This window comes from Mchenga conophoros, linkage group LG18 (genome assembly GCF_057382185.1).
Source record: "Mchenga conophoros isolate Kocher_MC1m ecotype Shallow Benthic linkage group LG18, M_conophoros_male_GT1.1, whole genome shotgun sequence".
Classification (NCBI taxonomy): Eukaryota; Metazoa; Chordata; class Actinopteri; order Cichliformes; family Cichlidae; genus Mchenga; species Mchenga conophoros.
The window spans coordinates 23,619,171-23,646,509 of NC_140543.1; the positions used below are offsets into that span (position 1 = coordinate 23,619,171).

Sequence of the window (27,339 nt, forward strand, 5' to 3'; positions counted from 1 at the left end):
AACGTTTAAAGCTACAACCCACTGTACACAGGCCTCAACAGAATTTACAGCAATGACATTCAAAAAGACAAAGTCCTGCAACATCCCGGTGTCAGAGTACCCTCCTGTCTGGCAACTCAGTTTGCAGTTTTAGTGTAGAGAAAAGCTCAGTGGTACAAATCAAAATGCACTGGCCTGGCAATAACATTGTCCTCTATCCTACAAGTGTTGCAAGTGTTTTGACCTCTTCACCTTTTCCTCTCCTCTATCATTCCTAGGAAGTGGATGAAATCTCCACTCTTTACACTACAGTTTATCTCATTTGTAGTATTCCTAGGATCAGCTCTTTTCAAGTCCAGACAACACTGAGCAGTTCCCACTCTAGTGCCTCCCACTTCCTGTCTTTCACAGAGGTCACATGTAAGCAAATGCCAGTCTTTGTCACATTTTAGTTTTTCAGGCCTCATGTGTTGCCGTACCTGCCTTCAGACGTCAACTGAAGTCAAAAAGCTCGGCGGCGGGCTTCTCCAGTGGCGGCTGAAATATTTTTGATTTTTCCTGGATATTCTTTGCACAACAGATTTTCCAACGTCATCCCTTCAGCTCCACCACACGCACTGAAATATCACAGTCTCAAGAAGGTTACCAAACCATTAGAACTGTTAAATTAGCTATTTTTATTTACAAGGCAGACTACACAGAGTACAGTTAGAGGCTGCTTTGGGAAAAGGCAGCCTCGCTGCAGTTCTCAACACACACCAGCACAGCAAAAGCTCCTGAGATCAAAGCAAAATTAATGACACTTGTAAAGAACGCACTCAAAATCTACACGCACATATACAAAAATAAAATTACATGGATTGAACACAACTGGTAGAGATGACAAGATTTTCCCCTCAAAGTGTAAGTTAGACTCTGTAGCTGCAGTCAGTCCAAATCTAAGACATTGCAACTGACAGCAGAACATATCCGCTTTATACGCTTGGCTGCACCCTAATTCCAAATAAAACTCACAATAAATACTACAGTGACCCATTTGAACACTGCCGGTAATACCATTAAGGATTTAATCTGACTAATACTCTGTTAAGTAGGTTTAAAGTGTCTAACTAATTAATGGACACTGATATTTACCTAAAGGACATCAAATCCTACAGATTTTCAAAGGTCCTTATAGACTTATTTAGATTATAAAGTAAGTATGCTCTTTGAGATTTAATATTGACCAGGGTAAACAAAGAGTCTCGATCACTACAATTTGTGGGGTTTCCTGTTTTGCGTCTATGAGTGGGATCATCAGGATAGAACGATTTGCTCTACAGGCAGGTACAGTACTTTATTGTAAACTAGGGCTCATTTGGGGTAGCACGACATTACAGGACACTCTGATAGAAATCCACTGTATAGAACACAAGGTCTACGAATTTCAGTCATGCAGGATATTGATTCAAGTTCTATACATTACAGTTCTATCTAACAGGTCCCAAACAGTAATAATTAGTACGATATGAACCCTCAGCCTGTTGACTGAGACACAGCGACAAGAGAGCAGCTGAACAGCTTCTGTTTGTCCAGGGAGAAGAGGCTTTTCACGGCACAGTCCTTAATAGTCCATAATAACACTAAAGTCACTGAATGCTGCGATTTGCTACTGTTGTGTTGATTTATTTTATATCGTTTTTTTTATGCTAACATCACAGAGAAGGCGTCGTGGTGGAGGATCTGGAGCTCATGTCCGCCGAGGCTCCAGCCGGTAGGAGAGCTGCGTCAGCGCCCTCTGGTTGTCAATCACGCAGAGCTTCCTAACGTAAGCCCGGACCTCCGCTTGATTCTTGTTCGGCTGGCAAATGTCAGGATCTAACATTAGGCAGAGATAAAGCAGACAAAAAAAATTTGACGGGAAAGATTGTTTACAGTCTGTCTGCAAGGCCAACAGATTAGAGGATAAAAGTGTGCTCATGAATAATAAGCAGACTTACTGAATGGCTGGCTTCTACAGTGTCTCACTTGTCGAATTGTGTTTGCTATAATACGCTGATGGAACAAACAGAAAACGGCTTTAGATACTGTGCAAACATGAATGAAGAACAACAAGGCACTGAGAAAACTGCATGCATAAAACATGCTCTCTCTTCTTTCTGTGAAAAGGAACTCACCATTTTCTCAAAATTGACCATGTTGTCAATGAATGTCTTGTTGCCCTCATGTGTAAATGTCATATCTGTAAAGAAATAGGTTAAAATGAAGCACAACCCAAATCGTCCATCTTCAAGTACTTCCTAAAGCCCTGTACTGAGTCATACCTTTTAGAAGAAGTGGCACAAAGGGGATAATCGGTGGTTCCAGTTTGGTAACAGTAAGTCGGTAGGACCGGTGGTTCCTTGATGGGTCCTATTGCCAAACAAGTTTCTGGTGTTAGATACATTTATAGATCAAGTTTTTTTCTTTAAAACACATACTGTTATGCCACCAGCCACTTATTAGGTATGCCTTTTAACTGCCCATTGAAGCAAATATCTGATTGGTCAATCACATGGCAGCAACTTCATGCATTTAGGCATGATAACATGGTCAAGACCACTTGCTGAAATTGAAACCAAGAATCAGAATGAGGAAGAAGGGTTATTTAAGTGATATAGTACTATAGTTGATGGTGCCATACAGGCTGAGTATTTCACAAACTGCACAAACTTCCTTCTAGGACTTCTAGGATGCTAGTCAGAATTCAGCATAAAAAACATAAAATCATGAATCCTTCCTACTTTATATCAGCGGTTCGGGCTGTTGGTGGTGATGTAAGGTGTGCAAGATATTTACTTTGGGCTCCGTAACACCAACTGAGCATCATTTAAATGTCACAGCATACATGAATACTGTTTCTGACAATGTATATCCTTTTATGACCACTTAAAGGGACGACTGCTTCCAGCAGGGATACCAAATCACATCAGAAAGGTCAAATGATGAAACTGGAAAAATGATTTCCAGATTCCCCAGATCTCAGTGCAATGGAGCACCTTTGGGATGTGGTGGATGGGGAGATTCACAACATGGATGTGAAGCGTACAAATCTTCTGTGTGTTGCTGTCATATCAACATGGACCCAAATCTCTGAGGAATGTTTTCAGCATCTTGTTGAATCTGTGGCAAAAAGAATGAAAGCCTTTCTGAAGGCAAAAGGTTGTCCAACCTGGTATTAGTAAGGTGTACCTAATGAAATGGCTGGTGAGTGAACAGCCATGCAGTTGATTTTCCCTCCATTATTTTGTGCATCTGTCACCAAGACAACAGGTTTGAACCTAATTTTGTTTGTAATACTCATCACTGAAAACCAGATACATTTACAAAGAAAAAAAATATTTCCAGAAGAAGGATCTGTTTTACTCTGAGGAGACAGCAGACTTATACAACCAAAGCGGCAGTATTAGCATGGTTGAATACAACTAAAAGTTTATCCATAATGAATTTCAAAAGACTTGAAAATGAAACTCACCATCATGTTCTCAAACTCAGCATAGAACTTCTTAAACTTGGTGGGAAGTTTCTGTCAGGAAAAGCAGATGGCATCTCAGTGAATCGAGGATTTAAGCAACAGCAACATGCAGATCTGGTTCACAGCATAACTGTCCACGGATTATTAAAAAAAATAAAGTTTACCTCCCACGTCTGGCTCAGTCTGCTCACAGCAGGGTTGCTCATCCCCATGATGATGGCAAAGAATGAATTGAGGTTCTTAAATTCTCGACAGCTGCAGACAGACACACACAAGCAGAAACCAAAGTGAAAACCAACAACACCCAGCTCAGCTTCCTCTACTGTTAGCTAGAAATACTTCACTTAGTGATGTGCGTCCCATTAACAGTCACATCCTACTCACTGTGCCGCTATCTTGATGAACTTCTTGAGGAGCTGGACTCTCTTGCTGAGCTGTCCGCAGAGGCAGACTTCAGTGACGACCCACAGCTGGACCTGGTTGAACCTCCTCAGGAACAAGTCTAGATTAGCCGTAGTTCGTTTAAAACTTTGGCAGCCAAACGTGTGGTAGAGCAGCTCGTGCTGTGGAAGAAGACAGGGGAAACAAGAAGAAGAGCAGGTTGAGAGGTGAGAGATCCTGCCGGTTTAACAACAGTCTGTGAAAAAACAAAACTGCTGAAAATGAATTGACTCTGACTCTAAAACAAAAGTCTTTGCAACACTTAATGTGGACAAAGGTGAGCAGGATACCTCATGAACACAGCTGAAGAGCTCCCAGTCAAACATCGTCATTTGATAAGCCAAGTCCTTGGAGCTCATCAGCTCAAAAGTTGACATGGAGCCTGCAGTGGGCCCTTCCTGGTCTGGAAGAGGAGTCTTGAAGTGCACAAAAACAAAAACCAACACAGTTTCTTTGTTTTCCCTCAGCATATAAAACTAATATCTTCTTGCTTCGAGGCCACTTTTTACTAAATACTAAGTGTATTTCTCGTATCTTCTATATATATTTGCAAAAAGATTTAATTCTAGGTGGTAATGCAGTTTAATAACAGCATAGTTCATAACATTACTCTCTTACTAGACTGTTGAGCTGCTCTCGAGGACAGGCAAATAATCTCCCATTGATGCTCAAAGTAGAAAACACCGATACATCATTTGGCTTCAAGATTTGTTTTTCTGTAACAAAAATCGGGACAGATTCGCTTTCACAGCCACATAAGACACTATCATGTGCAAATTCTTAAAAAGGTACACAAGATAATCTACGAGTAGATGATGCTGCGAGTTAATGCCTCTCCACGTTTAAGATGATCTGTTTTCTTACCACCCGCAGAGCTGAGGTGGACCAGCAGGAGCTCATCGGTAGTGCCGAGCTTGTCCGTCACGGCACTGATCACTTCTCGTCCCGTCGCCGCCACGGGAATCCTGATTGTAGTGTAGGTGTGATCGCTGCAGTACACCTTCAATAGGACTGCACACGCACACGTGAAATTAATACAGTGATATGGTATGTGACAGCTCCTGATCTGTGATGACAAAGAGCTGCTTCCAACATGAAGAAGCAGGAAGCTCACAAAGCTCACTGAAGGTTTTGCCTTTTTGTAGTCACAGACTGAATCATTCAAATATGAAAGCCGGCTCATTTCAATCAAATCAAAAGTTTATATTTTTTTAAAGTTAGCCCTTGGATCTCTGTTAGAGTGATGACTGGGGTCTTTCTCTGCCTCAGCCAGCTGTCACACACATGAATGACCGGAAAATAATCGTGTTGTGGATCTATGCTGCCAACCTATCCGTAAGATTTTGTCACACCTTTTGTGCAAACACAAGTGACAGGATGACAGGCAGGGTAAGGGAACATTCTTATCTAATCTGTCTTATGAAAATGGGAAAATCCACTTTAAATAGCACATTCCAAGGCAAACTGCTGTCAAAATGTCTTTTTCCTTCAGGTTCAATATGAGTAAGAAGAAAAATACATAAATCACACAAATGCACAGAACTTACTGTCATCTTGATTTCTAATTGGCTGTTTCTTCTGCAGCCTTTCCTCTCCGTTGCTGAACTGTCGTATTAGGGTCTTCTGTTGAATAAATTATATGACAGCATCCAGATAACTACAGATGAAGCCGACATGTGAAGTGGACTGTAAAATTTTATCGAAAGTTATATAACAGATGTACCTTTTTTGTTGCTTTGGCCTCTTCGGAGCTAAAGAAAAAAAATTAAAGTGATACAACGAATTTGTCGTGTGCATAAAGCAATGACAATAAATGTTCAGCCCACAGAAACATACTGCAATTTGACGACTTTCTCCAGGTCAGGTACCAAATCTTTCAAAGCTCTCAGCATACGGGAGTCATTGGATAGACTTCCATACAACTCCTACAGAGACAAAGAGGAAGAACCACTCAGACTATGCAGAGGATCTGTGTGATTTCCTACATTTAAAAGGCTCAATGTGCTCACCTCCAGGAAAAAGATCGCAGCAGGTTCCTCTTGTAGCAGGTAGGTATGTGCGTTTGCCCAGCGCAGGGTCATAATCAGGGCCCTCCTTTTACTGTTGAGTGCATACTCCAACCTCTCCTGTTCAGAGCCAGGCGGCGATGTCACATGGTACGTGCGCACAAGGTTAAAGGTAAATAGAAAAGCGTTGACCCATTAAAGTAAATAAACACAGGTATATGGATACCTACATCTATGTCTCTATTTATCCTCAATTAAAAATGTACCTTTCAAGCAGCTTTAGTTAAAATAAAGTGAGTTTTGAGATCATTCATTATGTTAAAAAAATAGAATAAAGCATGGGATGTATTGCGTTAACTGCACAGTGCTAAACTTACATTACAACAGCTTAGGGAAGAAATACCTGTGCAACTGGGATTACAACTTGTTACTAAGGTGTGAAGGGAACAGCTGCTCAACTGCTGCTTCAGCACTTCCACAAGCAGAAACTGATGTTTCACAATCTAAAAATGGCGCCGGAAGTGTTGTTACATTACGCAGCAAACCGTGAAGAAAACCAGGGTTATGCACCCGACATGAGACCTGTTTGTTTTTATTTTTTTGAAACGCAGTTTAGATACAGCAGGAAGGAAATAAGGAATTTAAAGACAAAAAGGATATTGTGACAGGAGCAGAGGGCACAGCTGGCTGTTGGGCATGAAGACACAGTGCATGAGGACAAAATCATCCACTGCTGGGTCTGACACACGAGAAGAAGCAGAGTCAGTAGCAAGAAACGAGCAGATATTTCATCTTTAATGCATTCATCCTGTCAAGAGATAGTACTAATCCAGAGTCTAACCCAGACTCATGTAAACCCCTGAAATTTGTTTTAATGCTGTTTTTCTGCAGCAAACCTTTTCAAACCACAGCAGAATATCCTATTTAATATCGTGTTTTACAGTAAAGAAAATACTGAATTATCAATTTCTTGTTTTAAAGTTCACATTAGTAACATTTTTTAATAAAAGACACTCTTCAATAATTCATAATTTATGCTATAGCTTATGAGTATCCTGCAATTTACTATCCTGACAGCATACGATCCCAAATTAATCTGATGATTCAGCTCTGCTACCTGGGTCACTGTGATGTATGTCCATCCTCATCGTCTCCAAGAAGTGCTCAAGAATCTTCTCTGGAGTTCCTGATATCACAGTGTACCTGCCAAGGTCACCAAGGATCACATAAAAACCCAAACATTTTTAATAAAATAGAGAGAAATACACATATACTGCAAACACAGTTTTAAAGCACTTTTAGGTACAGTGTGCATACACCCAAACACATACTTTATGTTTCCCAGTGTGGAGGCTCGAGGACTCTTTTCTAACACCAGCACAGGGTGATCGTGCTCTTTCAAACGCACCGTGTTAGCTTCCACATCCTGCGGAATAGAATAGTTCAAAATGAGTGCAGTACCATTCATCTGTCAGAGGAGGGAGACAAACATCACAGGGGCGGCGGCGTCATGAGCGATTAAAGCATTATGTGACATTATTGCTTTACACAGCTTCAGAGGATGATGCATATTTTCCCTCCCCTATTTTCAGATCCTGATAATACAGACACAGTTTTAAACAAAGGGTTACTATGTGAAATAAGTACACATGTGTACCACTGCCTTGCATCAGTTCTTTATTCATAGTCATTGGGAAGGAGGAAAGCAGATGCTGGCTTTAAAAACTAAATGTTTCCACCATTTTTTCTTCACTGATCTTCGATCAGATCAGGGATAACTGTCTGCCTACCCTGAGTATCCTGTTGAAGTCTTCCTTATCCACACGCAGGAAGTGACAGTTGTCCTCTCTCAGGACGATGGATGCAGCCCGAGGTGAATCTGTAACCAGGGCCAACTTTCCAAAGTCATCACCCTCGTGAAGTGTACACACCACACCCTGACACACACAGATGAACACACAACTTGCTCAGACACATGTTCAGTTTACAAGCTTAAGATCTGAAGAAAAATATCAGGAAGGACGAGTAACTTTCTGAATCATCTTTGTATTCTGTACATGCGTGATCAATCCACGTGCAGCGTATTTGCCTGTACACTGGTTGTGTGGTGTATGAGTACAATCCCCTAAGCCAGTTAATCACAGTGATGAGTCACGATGAGCTATGCACAGTTTGCCAAACTCACTGCTGGTGTTTCCCCAGACCTACAGGGAGCACAAAACGGCTCGGCTCTTTGCAGATCTGATGAGCTACATATTTTGCTCCATTACATTCAGACTGAATATCATCAAATGAAGCAGAAAACTAGAACAACGCTAAAGTATCAAACTAAAGAACATAAGCAGGTAGATGGATGGAAGCCTTTCAAGCGCACCCACACACCTTTCCATAGATAACCACATTAACGGAGCCCTTCAGGATGATGTACCATGATGTGCCTTCTTCTCCTTGGTTAAACACTGAAAGGTAATGAAAACAAACACATATTAGTCCTAGCACACACATTCTGTACACCTGAAGTTTTTCAAATTGTGAGGCATGTTTCTCCTCTTAGAGTCAGAACTCAAGTCACAAACACAATTGTTAAATCTAGACGTCCCTTTTAGAATATATAATTTTCTCTACATGGGTGTAGCACAGGGTGATGCTAATGGGTTAGCTATCATGAAGGTAGCTCTCTTTTTATGTGGTTAGATCACCGTGGTAACATCTGCTGAACACATAACCTGGTCAGGAGTAGGTTATATTTAGCTTCAGTTTAAAATTGGCTGCAAGCACCACATTATCACTGACTCTTTATTCACAATAAAAAGAAAAGAAAAAAATCTCTGTGTTCTCTATACATGCAAACTGTCGAGCAGTACCTTATTAACACCGCAGAACAAAACAGCAAGATAGCTGTAAATTACTGTAAGTAATATTAACACAATTTTAAGAACAACTACTCATGCACTACATAAAGTTACTTATACATTACTTAAATTTAATTACAGTATATTTATTTCTCACCTCCTTAGTAAACCTACCTTTAAGTATCTGTAAGTAAATTTAATTATATTGTGATTTCAAATAAAATGCATCGAAATTCCATTTAATTACAGGACAATTAGTCACAGGCCGAATTATAAAGTGTTACTGAGTAATCCACTGATGGCTGTTTCTATAAGCATGCTCCAGCTGCTAAAAGATAGATACACATTAAGACTGCACTGCAATCAATAGCACTAATGGAAATTTAAAAACTGATCTATGCAACTTTTTCTGCGCTGTTCTATAAATACTTTGTCTGGAGTAATCTTAGATCTCCTTTTTAAAATGGATGGTTCAGTTCAGTTGCCTCAACTTGTCCTCACAGGGGACCAGCACTGTCTGACAGGCTGAAAGACCTTTTTACAGAAGGAAAAATGTATTCTGTGACAGAAGAAGACTCACACACAGTTCCAGCTTTTGCATGTGACTCAAAGATCACCACACTCGCCAGTTCCCTCTTCACCTGCAAACCAAAACAAACTGCTTCAAAACTCTTGGATTTTGCTGCCCTGCAGACAAAAATGGAAACTAAACAGGAAGATGCCCAGATCAAGGTTTTTAAAGGTTATAAAAAGTGACCTGAAAGTAGGTAAATTACTGTTGCCAATATAATCTCTGTAGTTATTACAGACCTATTAATGGTATAATACACATTTCCACATGGCAGTAATGTGATTGCATAAACGAAAAAAAAGAACAACAAAAGTACTTCTGGAGCCTGTACACATTTAATTAATTCTGCGCATGGAAAACGCCTGCAAGCACAGGACAGACTGAGCACCACACTGTCGAGATAAATAGTATAACAGCTTCTTCTTCTTCCATTTTTAAACATAAAAAGATTGTGATCTGGGGTTCTGATGTATTAACAATGTTCTTGGCATCTTGTACTGTATGTAAAAGAGTGGCACACCAGCTAACTCACAGTGTTGGAGAGGTGAGCTAAGGCCTTGATGTGAAGCAACTCGTCATAGATGATCTCTAGGTCATCGCCTGTTCTCTGACCAGGCCTGCAGACACAAAGGAGCGAGTCACAATGCAGTCACCATAAACACTTCATGCATGCACATCAATAAAGTTACTTATGACAGATGATCTCTGCCTATTCTTTCACATGCTTAGTACTTTATATGAAGAATGTTGGTATGACTGGATATGACTGGGTTCAATTAGCGAACACTTCAGCACTCTGGTATCGGAGGGGAATGTTAATTATTGGATAAAAAGCAACAATATATTGCCAGATATTGTTGCTTTTAATGTATTTTGAATCTGTATTTCAAGAGTAAATGATAATACTGACGATTTCCTGAGGATCATGCGCAGCAGTGCATCGGGGCCAATCTGGGCAAGAAAGAGGATGGTCTCCGGCAACTCTTCCTCACTTTCCCTCTTCTCCTCCTCACTAGGTAACGGTGTGTCCTCCTCCTCATCGTCAAGAAAACGGTAGAAGAGGTATTTGTCATAGAAACCGAGCTCCTGGTCCACTGGAGAGCAGAGAAGCACACACAGTCAAAGCATCAGTATAAACGAGCGTGCATGCAGATGAACTGTTTTCTCATCTCAGAACATTTCAGCCTTGTTCTTTGAAGTGAAGGACTTTGAGATTGGATTCAATTTATATGTTATATTCATGCTTGGAAACTCATTAATTCTTACTCTAGCATTCAAAGAGAAAGCCTCCCTGATGATTGATGTTTAGATTCAAAACTCACATTCCAGCGCAGAGCCAAATGGAGACACACTGGCTCTAGTCTAAAACTAATTTGCAATTCAAAGTTTCAATAACACTTTATTCTAATTTACGCTCTAAACGATAAGTTACGCATGGAGTGTGAATAACGTCTCCCAGCTTTTCAGCTGCTTTGAGGTTTGGGAATTGACTTAGTAGGTTAAGATGACTCACGGAAAGAAATGAACCCAAAGATATGCATGATGAGAAACATCAGACTTAAGTATTACCATGATTTAGCACCCCTTCTTCTAGTAGTGCCTGCCACATCCCGACAGCATGGGAGCGAGTGAGCACACAGGCGCTCTGCAGCACCAGCCAGTCCACCAGCTCTGTGCCTACACAGCACTGTCTGCAATACACATGTAAACACACTGTTTACTGTATATTTACTGTGGGGAGGTTTAAAAATACTTAATGTAATTTTCTGTAAATCAACACCACATCCACAGAAAGCTTCCCCAATCACTTGCAAGCACATAATTTTTCAGAAATACAAACAGAACTGCAGACCCACATACCTGTATGTCTTCAGGTGATACTTCCTGTCTCGAATCATGTGAGGGGCTCTAGACAGGATGGCGTTGCGGAGAACCTTTCCAGCTCTCTGCAGCTTCTCTGAGGGGATCTGCAGAACACAGGGACATCGGCTTAGGTGACTTCATCTAGTCCATCTAAATCTCTGACTGACTAGATTGAGATTTTTTTGTAAAATAGGCTGTGATAGAATCCATCATTTGATTGTTAATTTGGTTGGTCAAGCTTTAAGTGGTGTGTGTTGGCAAGAAGAAGTTTGGGAACCATTATTTATCCAGGATTGTGGTCCGATCGCAATCTGACTCAAGTAAGAATCCACAGTTGTTTCTTTATTGGATACACTGAGTAGTCACTCACAGTGCACGCCAGGAAATGAAATGAATTTAGTAACTTGTTTAGCAGCAACAATAACCATCTGATGTTTCCTGTAGCTTCTGCACGGTGATGAAGAGTCATTTTGGAGCCTCGCGCCCATAAACTGCTCTTGCTCATCGATATTTATGGGACATTTTGGTTAAACAGCCACAAAATCTCAGTTTGCTTAAGATCAGAACACGAGCATTCCAACAGATAAATTCTCCTCTTGTTAAAGCACTCTGATGTTGACTTACCTTTGTATTTTGGTACATTGTATTGATGCAGTACTCAACCTTAAAGTTAGAGTGTTTAAAATATCACCAATAGATGTCCACAGATTTCTGTTAACTGACTTCTGGTTTCTTACCCCTCCCTATTTAAATACATAATCATACACAACTCTATGACACAACACCTACGACTTCTCTTTTCCTCTACCTTTGTTGTGCTACATATGTATATGTATATGTATATGTATATGTGTATAAAATGCAATTATTCAGGATGGCGATGTCCATCCTGGCCACTGTATTCAGGACAGCTGGGCAACATGGCGGCTTCCACAAACCATTGCCCACCTTTATGTATTTTTAATGATTTAATTCTAATTTTATGACAATGCATCTGTTTTTTGGACATAATCACACACTGATCAAATATATTTATGAGTACAATGTTCTTTTTTCTATTAAATAAAAGAAATTTAAAAATGGTTGACTGCACATTGTAGTGTCATGTCATGGCCTACCGCCCTCACATTCTCGTGTAAAACTTTTAGTAATAACATTTTTAATTCCTTCTTGTTCCCCTCAATGCCGGCAAGCCGACCAAGTGTTCAGCTAGCAAATTAGGCCCTAACATGATGCTCCCTCCGCCATGCTTCACAGTTAAAATCTCATTAATTGAGAATGTGATTTTGAGTAGCACAGAACAAGTAGCACTTAGAATTCAGTAGCCTTGTTGTGTGTGCAAAAAATGCCTGACATCAGTTTGCTTATATTGCGTGTCTATAATCATGATTTAGACAAAGATCAGCTCAGGTTTTATGTTTAATCAATGCAAAAAATTCCAAATAATTCACAATTTTTTTCTTACAGCAATATGTGAATGTGTACATGGGCAGATTCTGAATGCTGCTCATGTAAACTATGGATCACTCAAACAGTAAAACTGTATCAAAACACACAGGACATACAAGCAGACACATCCTTTATAGGCCGCACCTGCATAGACAGCAGGGGAAATGACAGATGTGTGTACATACACACACATACACATACACATCTGCTTCTGAAAACAACAAAGGAAGGCATTTTAATTGGGCAGATGGGATCTTTCTTCTGTGTGCATGCATTATCTAACATTAGCATAACTACAGAGCATCACAGCTGTGAGTCATCATCGGTCTCTTCTCAGAAAATACACGCACTTCCAAAATTCATTCTGGCACTCTGGTTCATTCACAAACATGAAAGTATGCAGCGTTAAAAACAGCTCGATTTTATGACCCCCGTGGCCTGGTTTACCACACGTTTCCAAGAAATATTCAAGTTACTTTCAGTTTCGGATGTTAACAAAAACAAAACATTGAGCTGATGTAATGATTACTTATTTTTACTTATTTTACTTACGTATTTGAATTAACTGCATCTTTTTAATTTCAATTATGATCACTATCAGGTTTTTATGTATCTACCCTTCAAGTTGCAAACAGTGGCTCGAAAACTGGGAAAATGGAAAAACAAGAGTCTTAACTGCACATTTAAATGTATAAAGGTTTTAACCTGAAAAATATTTAAGTTCAAAATGCATTAATAGCATTGCTTCAAACATTAAAAAATACACAACTACTGCTCAGCTGTTCTAAATTTGTCTAGAAACTTCTGCTTAGAGATATTTTGACAAGCAGTGACAAAAGTGGGTTTTTTAGTCAGGTTATGATGGTCTAGAGTTTTGTTAAGTCATGCTTTCTGTAACTTAAGGCCGGGTCTGTTTCTCATTATTTAGTTACAGTAAACTAATCTAAGAACTTCATTTAGGTTGAAAATGTAATCCAGAGGAAACATTTACCTTGTTGTGAGCTTTGTTTGCAGAGTCTGAATTCATGTTGTCTTTGTCTGTGAGTCCTGAGGAGAAAAACACATTAATGCTAAAGCACAACAGGATGCTCTGCTTCCCAAAAGCAAAAAAGCACTGTATATCAACTAGAAAAAAAGAAACATAACAATTTTATATTTACATATACACAATATAGACTCATCCATCCTTTTAACAGGCTGGGAAGGAAAAGACCTGCTTCCTGTTTTTAGTCATCATACAGAAGTCTCCATCTTTTTTTGTGCATCTCCTGCACATTTCCAATTTATTACTTGCAATATGTTTGTACGCGTAAAAACGTTCATTGAATAAACATTTAAGCAACACCCAGAGTGTCTTTTTCTATTCCCGTGTCTCCACTTGTGCATCTACTCACTGTCATTGTTGGATCCACTCTCCATGGCTCCATAAGGAGGGGCCAACAGTGCAGCCAGGCTCTGACGATACTTCTAAAAAGCAACACACATCAGAGGCCACATCAGCCTTGGAAACACCTCTAGCAGGGTATCATCTTTAAAGCACCAACATCTTTTAAACATCAAAACCCATTCCTGTTCCATCTCTCTCTCGCTAAAGCGCACAATGTTGCTTGAACACAAAAGCGCCCCTCAAAACAAAGCCCTTTGTACAACCAAGATCATTTACATGCAGAACAACATTATATAATACACACACACACACACACACACACACACACACACACACACACACACACACACACACACACAGCATGTAAACAAGGGTTAGACTGCTTTGATGTGTGCAGATGCTGTTCTTACAGTTGTACATTTCTGTAGCAAAGACTATGAAACACACAGAGCCAGAGCTTTTGTGTCTGAATGTGCCACTGCTCTTCTGCAAGGTCATTATCAAGCAACCCATGCTTTCTGACAACTGCCAGGAATACACACACACACTGGAAGAGAAACAGAGACAGCATCTGTTTGACCTAAAGACACAAACGCTCCCCTATCCGTGTTTTTCTTGCACACACTCGATCCAGAAGCTAGTGAAGCTAGAACACTTCATGTCAATACTAAAAAATGCACAAACGTGATTCCAGAGAGTTTCATTCTGTAAAAAGACAACAACAGAAAAAAAAAACATACAAGCAAAGATTATGCACACTACATACTAGACACAGTTAAAGTCAAGGAGTCCGACTCACCTGAGTTAACACACTCAGCTGCTTAAGACTGAAGGGACTGAAACCCCAGAGAGCTGCCCTCTGCTCCTTTACAACTCACGCACACGCCACCGGATAGCATCCTGCTCAAAACAAGCTGCTCTTTTCCTTTTTTTCTCCCCTCTCTCTTCCTCCCTTCCACTCACACAGTCGCCCCACTGTCTGCCTCCGTCTCACTCACCCTCTCTCACTGCGATCACGCCAGGAACCAAGCCACTTTCTCTCACAGGTTACCAGGGTGATTCGAGTCTCTGTATTACTGAGCTACTCTAGTGTAGGAAAAGGGGTTAGTAGTCAGAAAAGGGAAAGGCAGAAGTAGTGTTGAAGAGGAGGAGGAAAGGAAGGAGGCTAACAAAAGAAACGTGGCCAATAGAAGAGAGGGGAAGCTGGCATTAGAAATGTAGAGCAGGTGAAAAGGGGCACAGGAATAAATCAGAAAAGAGAAATGAAGTAACCACAGTCCAGACAAACTAATTATTAGCAGTAATTGTTACATATAAAAACATGTCTGTAGGCTATTTCCCATTCAAACACTTTTTTGATCTCGATTTTACTAGAATTATGGAGCAGCGCTTTTTTTCTTTCATCCTTTCATCAAACACATCCTGTAGCTTTTTAGTCTCCACCACAAGCACACGTACACAAATTAGTCCTTGCACACGGGCACACACATAAAACACAGAGAGCCATATTTTGGAGATAAGATTAGGAAAAAAACAAAACAAACAAAAGACAACAACCTCAGGCCATGTTTTCTGTTTTATGTCCACTGTCCTTAAAATAGACAGTCGAGAGGGAGACAGAGTGCACTTAGTCAAAAACACACGCACACACACTCTACGAGCTGAATAATACGATGGCACACATCACTTTAATAACCAATTATTGTCTTATCTAGGTCTCATGTGTTCCTGTAGCACAAAATGGAGGAATCACATTTGAGTAAATTGAATTTCAATTCATCCACGGTCACACGGGGAAAAGTCTTTTTTAAATTTTTAGACCAGATAAATCAAAACAATGTGATCGATAAAATTGTTTGTGAGAGGGGTCATAAAATCTGATTTAAAAGCCAAAAAACACCAGACAGAAAATAGTTATTTTTTATAACCAAACTGTCAATTACCTGCAATTTCATTAAAAATAAGAACCATCAAAAAAAACTACTGTTTTCTCACAATCACTGTATGGAGATGAGAACCATAGTGTGGGTCGGAAAGATTCTGGATTCTGCAATACAAAATAACCACCTGTCAGACCAAACAGCAGCTCAGACCACACAGCCTTTCATTGTGAGGTTACAGTGAAGTGCTGCCCAGCTCTGCCACGACTTCCTCTCTGAGAGAGAAACAGTGAATGGAGCTTGTAACTCCAACAAGGAGGCCCACGGAGAGGCATCTACTACAAAGCCAAATCTCTCGGGGCAAGGCTGTGTGAGTGTTCGTACTAGTAGGTTGTGCGATATAGTAACTCTTTGCAACTGACTGTGAGCTTTTACATCATTTGTTATCAAATCATATTTTTATTTTATTTATAAAGCACACAAAGCTGACGCAGGAGGGTCACACAATAAAATGCCACACACACACACACATCAAACAACAAACCATCACTTTCAGTACTTTTTGTTCATCTTTACGCTAAAGATACTTGATAATGACTTCGGCTGTCTGTTTGGGGTCGTCGTTCTGCTGCAGAATACATTTGGGGCCAATAAACAACCATTCATATTTCTGAAAGCATTCTTTGTTTACAGCTTTTTTTTCCACACTTGCCTAAAACTTTCGCACAGTACTATAATGAGATCAAAGCTCAATATCTGGTATTACCAAATCTATTACTTGCTATTGCTGTTGCATTGAAATCTGATGATTCTTTTCAGTTTTAATAATTCCATCAGTGCTGACAAGATCCCCACACCACTGGCTGAAATGCAGCCCCAAAACAATGCCAGAGCCTCCACCATGTTCTTCTGTAAGTTGGCATACTTCAGCTTAATTTTCCTGTTTCCCTTCCTGAAGAATAACTTCTTGACTTACCTTCTCCTTCTCTTAGATCATTTCTGATGAAGCTGCAGATAACTCAGCTGAAGGGTCTGAAGCATCTCTCTGGTCCTGCGCCAAGTTTTTGACATATTTGTTCTTAAGGACATGACTTTCCTATAATATAACATATCTATAGTTTAAGCCTTCCACTTCTTCTTTAGTCCTCCACTTGTCCAGTTTCCTCAAAATTTCTTAAGGACAAATTTCCCACCAGGCTAAGATCTACCAAGATTTCAGCTAATACCTCATGGGAGTCACTTTATTGGTGCAAAAATGCTAATGCTAATTTTTGCTATTTGCCCAAACATAGCATTTAAAATAGATTCTTTGCTAAGTTGTATTTTGACACAACACTGATTCATTCATTGAGTTCGCTGCTTTTTTAATACTTCATGTATTTGATTCTTATTCTTAACAAACAAAGAAAAAAACATGGAAATAGTAAAAGGACTGGACTGAGAGTGAATTTAAAAAAAAAAGCAGCCAATAGCCAAAGAAAAAACATTGAAAGAACTTCAGAAAGTCTCAATTTAACAACTGGAAAATAATCTGGCTCCTTACATAACTAAATAAATAAGGGGTGGCTCAAGACTTTTGCACAGTAATATCAATATTATTTCCCTTGCCTAGTGTATAGCCTCTTGTGTATGATCTTTTCATGTTTAAATATCTTTATGAATACTCAGCTTAGATGAGAGTGTAAAATATGATTGCATATATTATCACATTACCACTCATTATTTAGTTACTGAATATACAGTATATGGTATTATGGCTACAGCCTATCCTAGCTGTCACTTTGCAAAAGAAGGAGAAACACCCTGGACCAAGACACAAAGACAGACAACCACACTCACATTCACATCCCTCGACCTCCTGTGCATGTAATGTGCTGTGGTAGGAAGCCAGCATGTCAGGAGAGAATCCATGCAGTACACAAGGAGAGCATGCAAACTCCACACAAGCTGCGTAAATCACTTTTTAAGGGAAAACATACTCTGAAAACTTCGTAAGCATCTTCTGGTTTCTTAAAAGAATTGTCCTTGGGCTTTTTGTTTTGATGGCTGCCTCACTGGAGAAATGTGACAGTTCATCCAAGGCAGAAAACTGTATTTCAGACATGCAGATACAGATCACTGAATTACAGTACGTCCTTTTGTTTGTGGCCTTGTTATTGCAGGAATCTGTGTAACCTGCCTAAACAGAAAATGTAATGGCATTTTTGGGACTTTATAGTTAGTTTTACATAGTTTTATAGTTTTTTAGTTTAAGAAACCAAAACTATTATGCATATACATTAAAAAATTGTACCAATTCAAACAGATTAACCTCTCTACAGCAGCTTAACAACATTTAAAATGTCCTTAAAATCATCGTTTTAATAATTCTCAGAATTAAAATATTTTGTTATTAATTTATAGGCTAAAGGAAATCTGAGAATACCTTTATTTTTCCAAGTAGGAAATGTGAATCCAATTAAAAGAAATAAAAAAGGAATCATTTAACTAATCGTGTTTAGATTTTTCTCACTGTTCTCACTTTAAATAAATCACTGTCAAGTTACCCAAAGTGTGCAATAGATGTGCAAAAAGGCGCCGTAATGGTGGACAGCCCTCTTGTGGTTAAAAGCACAATTACAATAAAAGTCTCAAAAGCAAAGCTCTTTCCACAATGGAGTTCATGCAGAATCATGAAGTTTCATCTCATGTCACACCTCCCAGAGAGTCTTAAACTCCCTCTGTTCGATCCGGAGCAGCTCGCTGGTCTCTCTGCTGACAATGGTAGCGTGGCGCGGCGTGTTGTCCAGGATCGACTCCCCAAAGGCTGTCCCAATCCCCAGCGTGCAGATTGTGACTGCATCCTGCACACAGACATGACAACTTTTAGTTACTGTGTTTCTATAACAGACGAGCATTTGTTATTGAGCAAACATGCTTTGTAGCAGCATTCACTATGCTGCTACAAAGCAGTGAAATTATACAGCAGTAGCTACAAGCAATGTGTATTAGGTTATTTTAATGAACTCGGACAGACATGGAAAGCAGACGGATTAATATGTGCAAATGAATGCAAATAAATCCAAATATGAGCAACTGCTGTTTACTGTAAGACAAACGTCTCTTGGTGCTGTATATAATTGGGTAGGCTAGAGGGAAGCAATGGACGCATATTCACTGCTTAGTGGTTCAAACAAATACACTGCTTGCTATGGAAACCTTTTCAGCTGTCCAAACTGACATTTCAAATATAGCCACAGAAAGTAGGCCACCAATTTCACTTTAGGGCTACATACATGAAAAGGACGTCTCACAATAGAGGAGCTTCTTATCGCCGTCTTTCTTTCGAAGCAAATCCTCTCTCCTTCTCCTCCCACGTGTCATTCTTCCCCACTACATGTATAGTATAACTCTATTTCCACGCTCTCACAGCGAGGGTTTAAAGTAAGGAGGAAGCCAAATTTCTCAGTGGCAATTTCTCTCTGGTATATTTAGGAAGGGAGGCACAAATGGAGGCTAAAGAGTCAAACAAATTCAGCTCTCAAACATACAGGACAGAGTAGAAGCCCCTTAAAAAGGATCTTGTTTGATAGAAAATATATGAGAGCACTAGGAAATATCAACCATGAAAGTAACATCACCAATCCAAAAGCATCCAAGTCATTATTCATGTATGTTTCTCAATGTGACTCTCACCTGGTGGTTAGCGGTTTCTGACACTTTGACATCCAGGGAGCCAGAAAGGACTGCATACCAGCTGGTGCCAATGTCTCCCTGTCGAAACACTGCGTGCAGTAAAATACATTAAACCACATTAAGAGCTGATGAAAAACGTCACTAAGACAAAAGCACTCATAAAAACATGCCCTGCCATCTGATGATAAACCACAATCACTGCTGAAAGAGACATCAGCCAAAAAGGTTTTGATACAATGATAAATTGATAATAAATATATTTGCAATAAACTGAAATGTGATTGAAAAGGTTATAAATGCACCTAAAAAGGAAAGCGTTTTAAATATTTTTATCTTTAACTGAAAATCAATTGACTTGAGCTCAAATAAGCAAAACGCTGACAAAACGCTGGTGTTAAAGTAGCTACATTAAATATTGTCTTGATTTTGTGATCATTAAATTACACTACTATAAGTAGTATACTGGATATAGGTCCACAATTTGTTGGACAAAGACATAATTTTTGCAGTTTTGCTTCTCTACGTCACTGCAGTGAATCTTAAATCAATCAATCGTGGTATGACTGAAGTGCAGACTCTCAGCTTTAATTTGCATTAACGGTAAAAAGACAGTTTTATTTATAATCCCCCAATTTCATAGACTTATATAGAATTAATTGGACAAACTAACAGGATTTTAAACCCAAGGATTGTTTTTAACACTTGGATGAAAATCCTTTGCAGTCAGTGACTGTGTGGAGTCTACAATCCATAGATGTCCCTTCAATGCTCTGCTTAGGTCTTTGCTGCAACCACCTTCTGTTGCTGCTTGTTTGTGGCTCTCTCTATGACTTAAAAGTCTCCAGCAACTGTAAAGCATGCGCTGTTGTGTTGAGATCATGTGACTAACCTGGCCCGTGAAGAATATCCAGTTTCTTTGCATTGAGAAACTCTTGGGTTGCTTCTGCAGTATGCTTTGTTTCATTATCTATTTGCACTGTCGGGTCAGTTTTGCAGCATTTTTCTAAATCTGAGCAGAGAGTACAGCCATGTACACTTCACAGGTCATCCTCCATCCATCATCATCTATCATCTATCAGCAGTCTCACCATCAATAAACACTATAATGACCCAGTTCCACTGTCAGCCTTATGTACCCATGCCCTAACATTTTTTAGATGATACACCTATTCCTCAGGAGTGTCCTTGACTTGGCTAGAAGTTGTTTTTCATAAGCCTTGATTATAATCCATTGTGAATACAGACACAGGCAGCTGGAGACCCAGTCACAAAAAACAGGCAGGATGCATACACGGACCCTTGCGCTCATCTTCTGATGATGAAATTTGCTTAAATCACTTGGACTCTCTCAGACTCATGGATGCAGGAAGTATAACAGAAGCTTTAACCATAGAAATACTTCTATCATAATCCATTTTAATTGCCCTCTGTGGTCTTTTAGGCCTCTCGGTATTCTGAGCTGGTCGTTGCAGTCCTCCTTTTTAAGAATACACCACATTAATACTTTGGCTACCCCTAAAGTTTTTTCTATCACTCTGACAGACAAAGCAAAACAAAATAAAGCTAATGATGGCCTCCCTCACTGGCACTGACATCTCTTTGGGCTTCATATTTAAAATGAATGTGAAAAGCTATAAAATGCAAATTCAAGACTTTTAATCAAATCCAGATATTATGTCTGTTTAATTTGTCATGAAATTACATGAACAGGCCCTACTTGGCCATGAAACTGCTTTTCGGTGAACTGTCCAATTAATTTTGAGCCTCTGAAAACGGGGGACTGTGAATAAAAAACGTCTGTAATTCCTAAACAGCTGACATAATATTTTTGTTAAACCCACTGAATTAAAGCAGTGCTTCAATCACATATTGGCTGATTGATTTAAAATCCACTGCTTGCAGAAAAATCAAAAAGACAAAGCATGAAGTCCAAAAGGAAAACATATAAAACAGACTGGATCCAGGAAACAGTAGGGCAAGAGGAACAGAGTATTGGGAGGATGCCACTGTATATACTTACTCCTGTAAGTATATCGTATACTTATAGTATACTTATACTTATATAGTGGTATCAGGGAAGTGGAGAGAGCTAGGGAAAATGATACACAGTTGAACTAAATCACAGAGGATGAGGCAACATAAGCAAAAGTAAAAGCAAATACAAGGAACAATTAATAATATTAATATTAGTATTGCACAAATTAGTTAAAAACAGGCATTGAAGAAGGTTAGGCACATTTTTGCATTCCAGTGCATCGTAAGTCTTACTGCGCTCTCTCCTTAGGAGACAAAAAGGTATATTATATACTGTATGATGATTTCCTCCAATCCTTTAGAGCCTGACTAAACTCAACAGCATCAAAGACATCCTTTTACATTCCTGTCAGTATTGTGGGTTTGTGAGCGTGCGTGTACGTACACGTGATGCCTTTCTCCAGGCATTCATAAAAGGCACAGGCACAGATCTGCAGTAGGAGCGGAGGTGGGAACCTCTGGAAGGCTTTGACCTCTCTTAGTCGGGTCAGAATAATATCCACGTCCTCTCCCGAGCGCTCCGCAGGCCTGCGCAGAGGAAGAGCCACCATTAAACCCACACGAGGCATTAAAAAGGTGTATAAGGGGTTATGCAAGAAACAATTGGCATGATGTAACTTGTTCAGTGTGATGGATTATCTATCTTATTCAGGTCTATTTCAGCCTGAACTATAGCAAATCAATCAAAACCCTGCAGTATGCTTTCACTAGCAGTCATGTTAGACAGTTGCAATTATCAGTCAATGGACTAAACTGTGAGAAAGCAGCGATATTGCCCTTTAAGTAAGAAGGCTGCTCTATTGTTATAATATTATCTATGAATATTTGTGCGAGAGCACGCTGTCATTGTTCTGCCTGGTGTCTTAGTGATAACAGTGAAGAGCTGCAGGCACAGTTTCTCTCAGCTCAGGCCCCCCACAGGCTGTTGATGTAAGATCTCATTTGTACTGCTGCTTTTTCTAATGCGCTTAAATCTGAGCACACACACACACAACTAAGTCATTGTTGGACATCTAAGCAAGCACACACAAGAGACTGCACGCACGCACACACACAGAAGTTTGATCTGCGAGCTTAAACAGTCTGTTCTGAGACGTGGTGGTGCAAAAATACCAAGCCAAAATGTCTCAGAGTAACACACTGCACTTAGCACCATTCATTCACTTATTTTCCCCTTCTTTCCTGATAGTGACTCATCTTTGCACGTGTGTGTGTAAGTGTCTGTGTGTGCATATATGTGTGTGTTCATACAGAATAGCTAATGCACTGTGGGCTCTTCCTTCACAGATGAGAGCCTCTCAGTCCCCTCTTCTGCTTCATCTCCTTCCTCTTCCCTCACTCCCAGCCCTCGCTCCTTTCTGTCTGCTTCTTCTAAACCTTTCTCTAATCTCCATCTACTTTTCTCTTCTTCCTCTTTCAAGACTTGCCAGTTTTTAGAACATGATAGCCAAGACTGAAAGGGACAAATGCAACCCATTTTTCTCCTTTTCACTAGAAGCACAGATTCCTGGTGCATTTAGTGCCACCACTTACACATACCAAACGCCCTATTTATCCCTTTACGTCTGCTCCGCAAGCTCAAAGGCAAGAGTGACTCCCACTTTACTCACATGTAGGTACGTATGGTAATAAACGCCGAGCACGTGTGTCACGAAGCAATGAAATGTACCTGTACCGTGTACCTTGAAGGGTTTGCCACAATAAAAACAGATCAAAGGCTGCGTTGCACAGCCCATCTTCTATTCCCATATCAGCCACGAGCTCAGAGCTTTGAAAGGTGGGTCTTTTTTTCCCTCTCACATTCTTTCTTTCTTTTTTTTTGGTCTCTGACTCATCCACCTAAAGCTCATGTATTGGCCCTTGGTGCTTCAACAGGGTGTCATATCCCAGAGTAGGCTGGGTTAATGGTTGAGACAGGTGGGCTCCCACACACTACGACAGACAGGGAGAGACAGGGAGGTGAACTCTGCAGGGTTGAATGGGTAATACAAACACCACCCTTCACATATGCGTCTATAGTAAAACTGTTGGGCTGTGTCAGTTATCGTCCCCTGGTTAAGTCTTCGCCCTTTCCCTTTTGTCCATTAACCTGTGCTTGCTCACTCACTTCCTGTCGGGAGGAATCTGCCTCCCCCGCTGGTGAGAGAAGAATATGACCTGAGAGTTGTTCACCTTCTATCACTGTCCCTTCATGTCTCCTCTCTTCCTCGACCTCTTCCTTTTGTCAGCCTTCCCCTCTCCCTCCCCCACTATTCGTGTCAGCAGAGATCTCAGCTTTCAAGCACAAATTATGGCGTGTGCGAATACGCACACACACAAACAAAGGATTAACAAATCGACCAGCGTGACACACTGAAGACAAAAACCAAGAGACAGCAGAAGGTCATGCAGATTGTTTCTTGAAACAACCATCTGGAAAAATTCACTGTTCACAGACAAATAAATCAGAGGTTGATTTGTGGCCGCCTGTCAAAGTGCCACACAGATTCAAAACAAACAGATTTATTCGCCTGGTGGATTAATACATTACTGCAACACAGATTATGTGATTGTATGCAAGAACCTCTTCTGACACTCATCTGCATCACCACTAACAACCAGAGATGGTGTTAAATCACTGAGCAGCATAAACCCTGCTCACTTTGCATTCAAATGACCAATTAGAGTTAGAAATGACTCATCAAGTTTTGCAAGATTTGCAAATTAACCTACATAATACGCACACTTGTACTTTTCACCTATGAGGAATTGCTTTTGCTAAGACTTACTACTTTGATATGTCACCCTAGTACTAGACAAAAATATTTTCCTGCAATAAAAAAGGCATTAAATATAAACTTGGATCTGGCTTGGTGCTGTGTGTACGTTGAGTGCACCATCTATTTAACTCCTGGTACAACAGAAAACAAAGCAAATAAGATCTTATCCCACATACTTCACAGCCACTGGCAATAAATGTCTTCGGACAGATATATTACAGACAGTCGTATCTTAACCTCTGTCTTTCTTTCACCTTCCTCCCCTCTCTGCCTCTCACTCCTCACTTGCTCACATCAACAGTTGGCATAGATGAAAGCTCCCAAACACACATACACACACTCCTGGATATTGATTGAATAAGAGGTGGATAGCTTAAAAGCACTGAGTGCTCTACAGTAAGATCCTGCACAGTCTTTATGAACATCCAGCTAATACTGCATACTGGTGACTTTAAGTTTCCAACATAATTATTCTAGCCTTAATTTCAGTAGATGTTTTCAGCACTGACTTAAACAGAAAAAAGCAACAACATTTTGCACGTTTATTTTATGAGATATGTGAGCAGGAGAAGGACACACTCAATCAAAACTGCAAACAGAACACAATCGTTAAACTTGGGAAACCAAATTTATTTGCAGTGTTTCTGTGCTAGACCACCAAGCTAATGGCTTATGCCAAAGAGAAGCCCTCTTAAATAGGGAGTGGCTGTAAGTCTGCAACCAATCACATTCCCCATCTGCTCACCAGACCACAGCAAAGATCACAACACCCTTTGAATTTTTACAAAAGCATAAGCTACTTTGAGCAAATTGTTCAAAATATGTGCAACTAAAACTGAAGCAATCTGGAACTTAAACAATTTCTAAATTATTACAGATTGTAAAATATATTTAAAGGCGCCAGCATCTCGAGTTGACTATTGGTGGTAATGTGTCTTTTATGGTAACAACTCATTGATTTTTACACTGTAAATCTGAAGATGCCAACTGGGCTTCTGGAAAGCTACGAGCCCTTTCTCACTAATTTCTGACAATTTATATTCAGATCAATTACTCGCCAAAATAACCCAAGGACTAATTAATAGTTAAACTGGTTAAAAAGTATAATGCCGTGTTGTCAGTACCCTTATCAGTGACTAATAGTTGCATTTATCCACTCAGTTTTATTCCAGGTGAGGATTAGGAGACAAGATGGTTGCTTCAGGTTGCCATTGGTAATGTGAGGATGTGTCAGATAGGTGTGTGTGTGTGTGTGTGTGTGTGTGTGTGTGTGTGTGTGTGTGTGTGTGTGTGTGTGTGTGTGTGTGTGTGTGTGTGTGTGTGAGCTGTGCTGTGCATGTCATATATGTCACTGCCTATGATCTAGAGTAATTACTGTAGTGCTGCTCTTCATCATGTTTATTTATTCGAGCCCTCTACCTGAGCTTTTTCAGCACAGTAAGGGAGCTTTGCTGTTAATTGGGCAGGCACAGTGTGGACTAAACGATTTTCTAATCGCTGCAGCTTTTGAATTGTTGAGCTGTTGATAGACAAACTGTGAATTGGATGTTCGGTTATTCTAATCTGTTCAGTCAGCCCAGACTAACGTAGCCTCATGCAGCACTGTGAGATAAACGGGAGGAGGAGAAAAAAAATACACTGCCTGCGCTGGCTGGCCTCTAGTATTTTATTCAAATCACGCCACAGTTGTATTTTAAAAATGTATGGCTATTTGATTCAAGCAGGCAGAGATAAACCATGTGCGTCTCGTCATCAGCCATGCAGTGCAGAGACACCACAGTGAACCTCGAAGCCACCAACGCCTTTTTGACCGGAGATACAAAAACAGGAATTGTTTTTAAAAAATCGGTGTGTATTGTTATGCACTGCAGTCTGTACAACTGGGCGGCAAGTGGTGTCAATTTAATAACAGCGATAATATACTAAAACAAAATGAGGCGTATCACGTTATTATTGCACAGTCACACACTGCACACGCAGCGATCACCGGTTCCGATTAATCACGTTGACGCGGATGAATGAAAGAGGGCAGAGACGACACAATCGTTGCTGCGTGGGGATGCGCGGCGTGGCACTGGGTCATGTAGTGCTTTCACCCACCTTTTATCCAGGCAGCAGATCCACTCCGCCGATGGGGACGAATTAGGGGACGTCTGCACCGCGACCATCTTCCCCGGCTGTGTGTGTGCGTGTGTGTGTGTGTCACTAGACACTGTGATGCTTACCGGAGGAGGGTTCCCGGTTGTCGGTGGTCGTTAATGGTTGTGAGCACTGACTCCCCCTCCCCGCCCCTCTGCCTCACACAACTACGGGATGTGTGTTCATATATATATACATATTTCTTTTTAAAAACAACACATACACACACACACACACACACAGATATACATATATATATATATATATATATATATATATATATATATATATATATATATATACACATACACACACATATATACACAAGCTTCAGTCTTTAATTAGCTCAGGTCTCTTCAAATGTCACTGCGTGTCAGCATGGGGTGGACCCCAATCTGGGAACCCATTTATTAGTCTGTTAGTCTCCTGCAGAAACCTGTGTATGAAGACAGAAAGGTAATATTGATAAGATATGATAAGGTAAGTTAGCCTTTATTGGTACCAGAAATGGAAATTTCAAGTTGTTAAAGCTGCAAAGTATACAGGGCAGGAATAAATAAACAGATGCAGCATATATAACAACAATAATACTATGCAAAAAAAATATTTCATAGTGCAGTGGTTGTGTACTGATCAAAACAGATTTTTTTAATTGGGCTGGGGGCATTAACTTTTAATTTTTCCAGCGTAGTGCATGTTTATAGACTTTATACATTGTAGAGCGTTGTTTGTCTCCAAAGCCATTCATAGTTGGTTTTCTTCTTACATCACTGACCTGCTCCAGATTCAAATTTTGCGTGTTTGTCCCCAA

General features: G+C 40.1%; 1 protein-coding gene across 1 annotated transcript; it reads right to left on the minus strand.

The window, feature by feature from the left end:
• Positions 1 to 632: 632 nt before the first annotated feature.
• LOC146553801 (rap guanine nucleotide exchange factor 4-like) lies at positions 633 to 26,632 on the minus strand. Its single transcript, XM_085255630.1, has 30 exons — positions 26,490 to 26,632; positions 22,016 to 22,158; positions 19,597 to 19,685; positions 18,618 to 18,764; positions 14,049 to 14,121; positions 13,646 to 13,701; positions 11,203 to 11,309; positions 10,912 to 11,033; positions 10,253 to 10,436; positions 9,875 to 9,959; positions 9,352 to 9,412; positions 8,302 to 8,378; positions 7,710 to 7,856; positions 7,251 to 7,345; positions 7,037 to 7,122; positions 6,580 to 6,658; positions 5,923 to 6,073; positions 5,750 to 5,838; positions 5,637 to 5,664; positions 5,461 to 5,536; positions 4,778 to 4,924; positions 4,532 to 4,629; positions 4,204 to 4,329; positions 3,857 to 4,035; positions 3,637 to 3,727; positions 3,473 to 3,523; positions 2,283 to 2,370; positions 2,136 to 2,200; positions 1,959 to 2,013; positions 633 to 1,836 (listed from the first exon to the last, which is right to left on the minus strand). Exons 1-30 carry the CDS (start codon positions 26,555 to 26,557, stop codon positions 1,709 to 1,711), a joined length of 2,991 nt encoding a protein of 996 aa, XP_085111756.1. The 5' UTR covers positions 26,558 to 26,632; the 3' UTR covers positions 633 to 1,708.
• Positions 26,633 to 27,339: the final 707 nt, after the last annotated feature.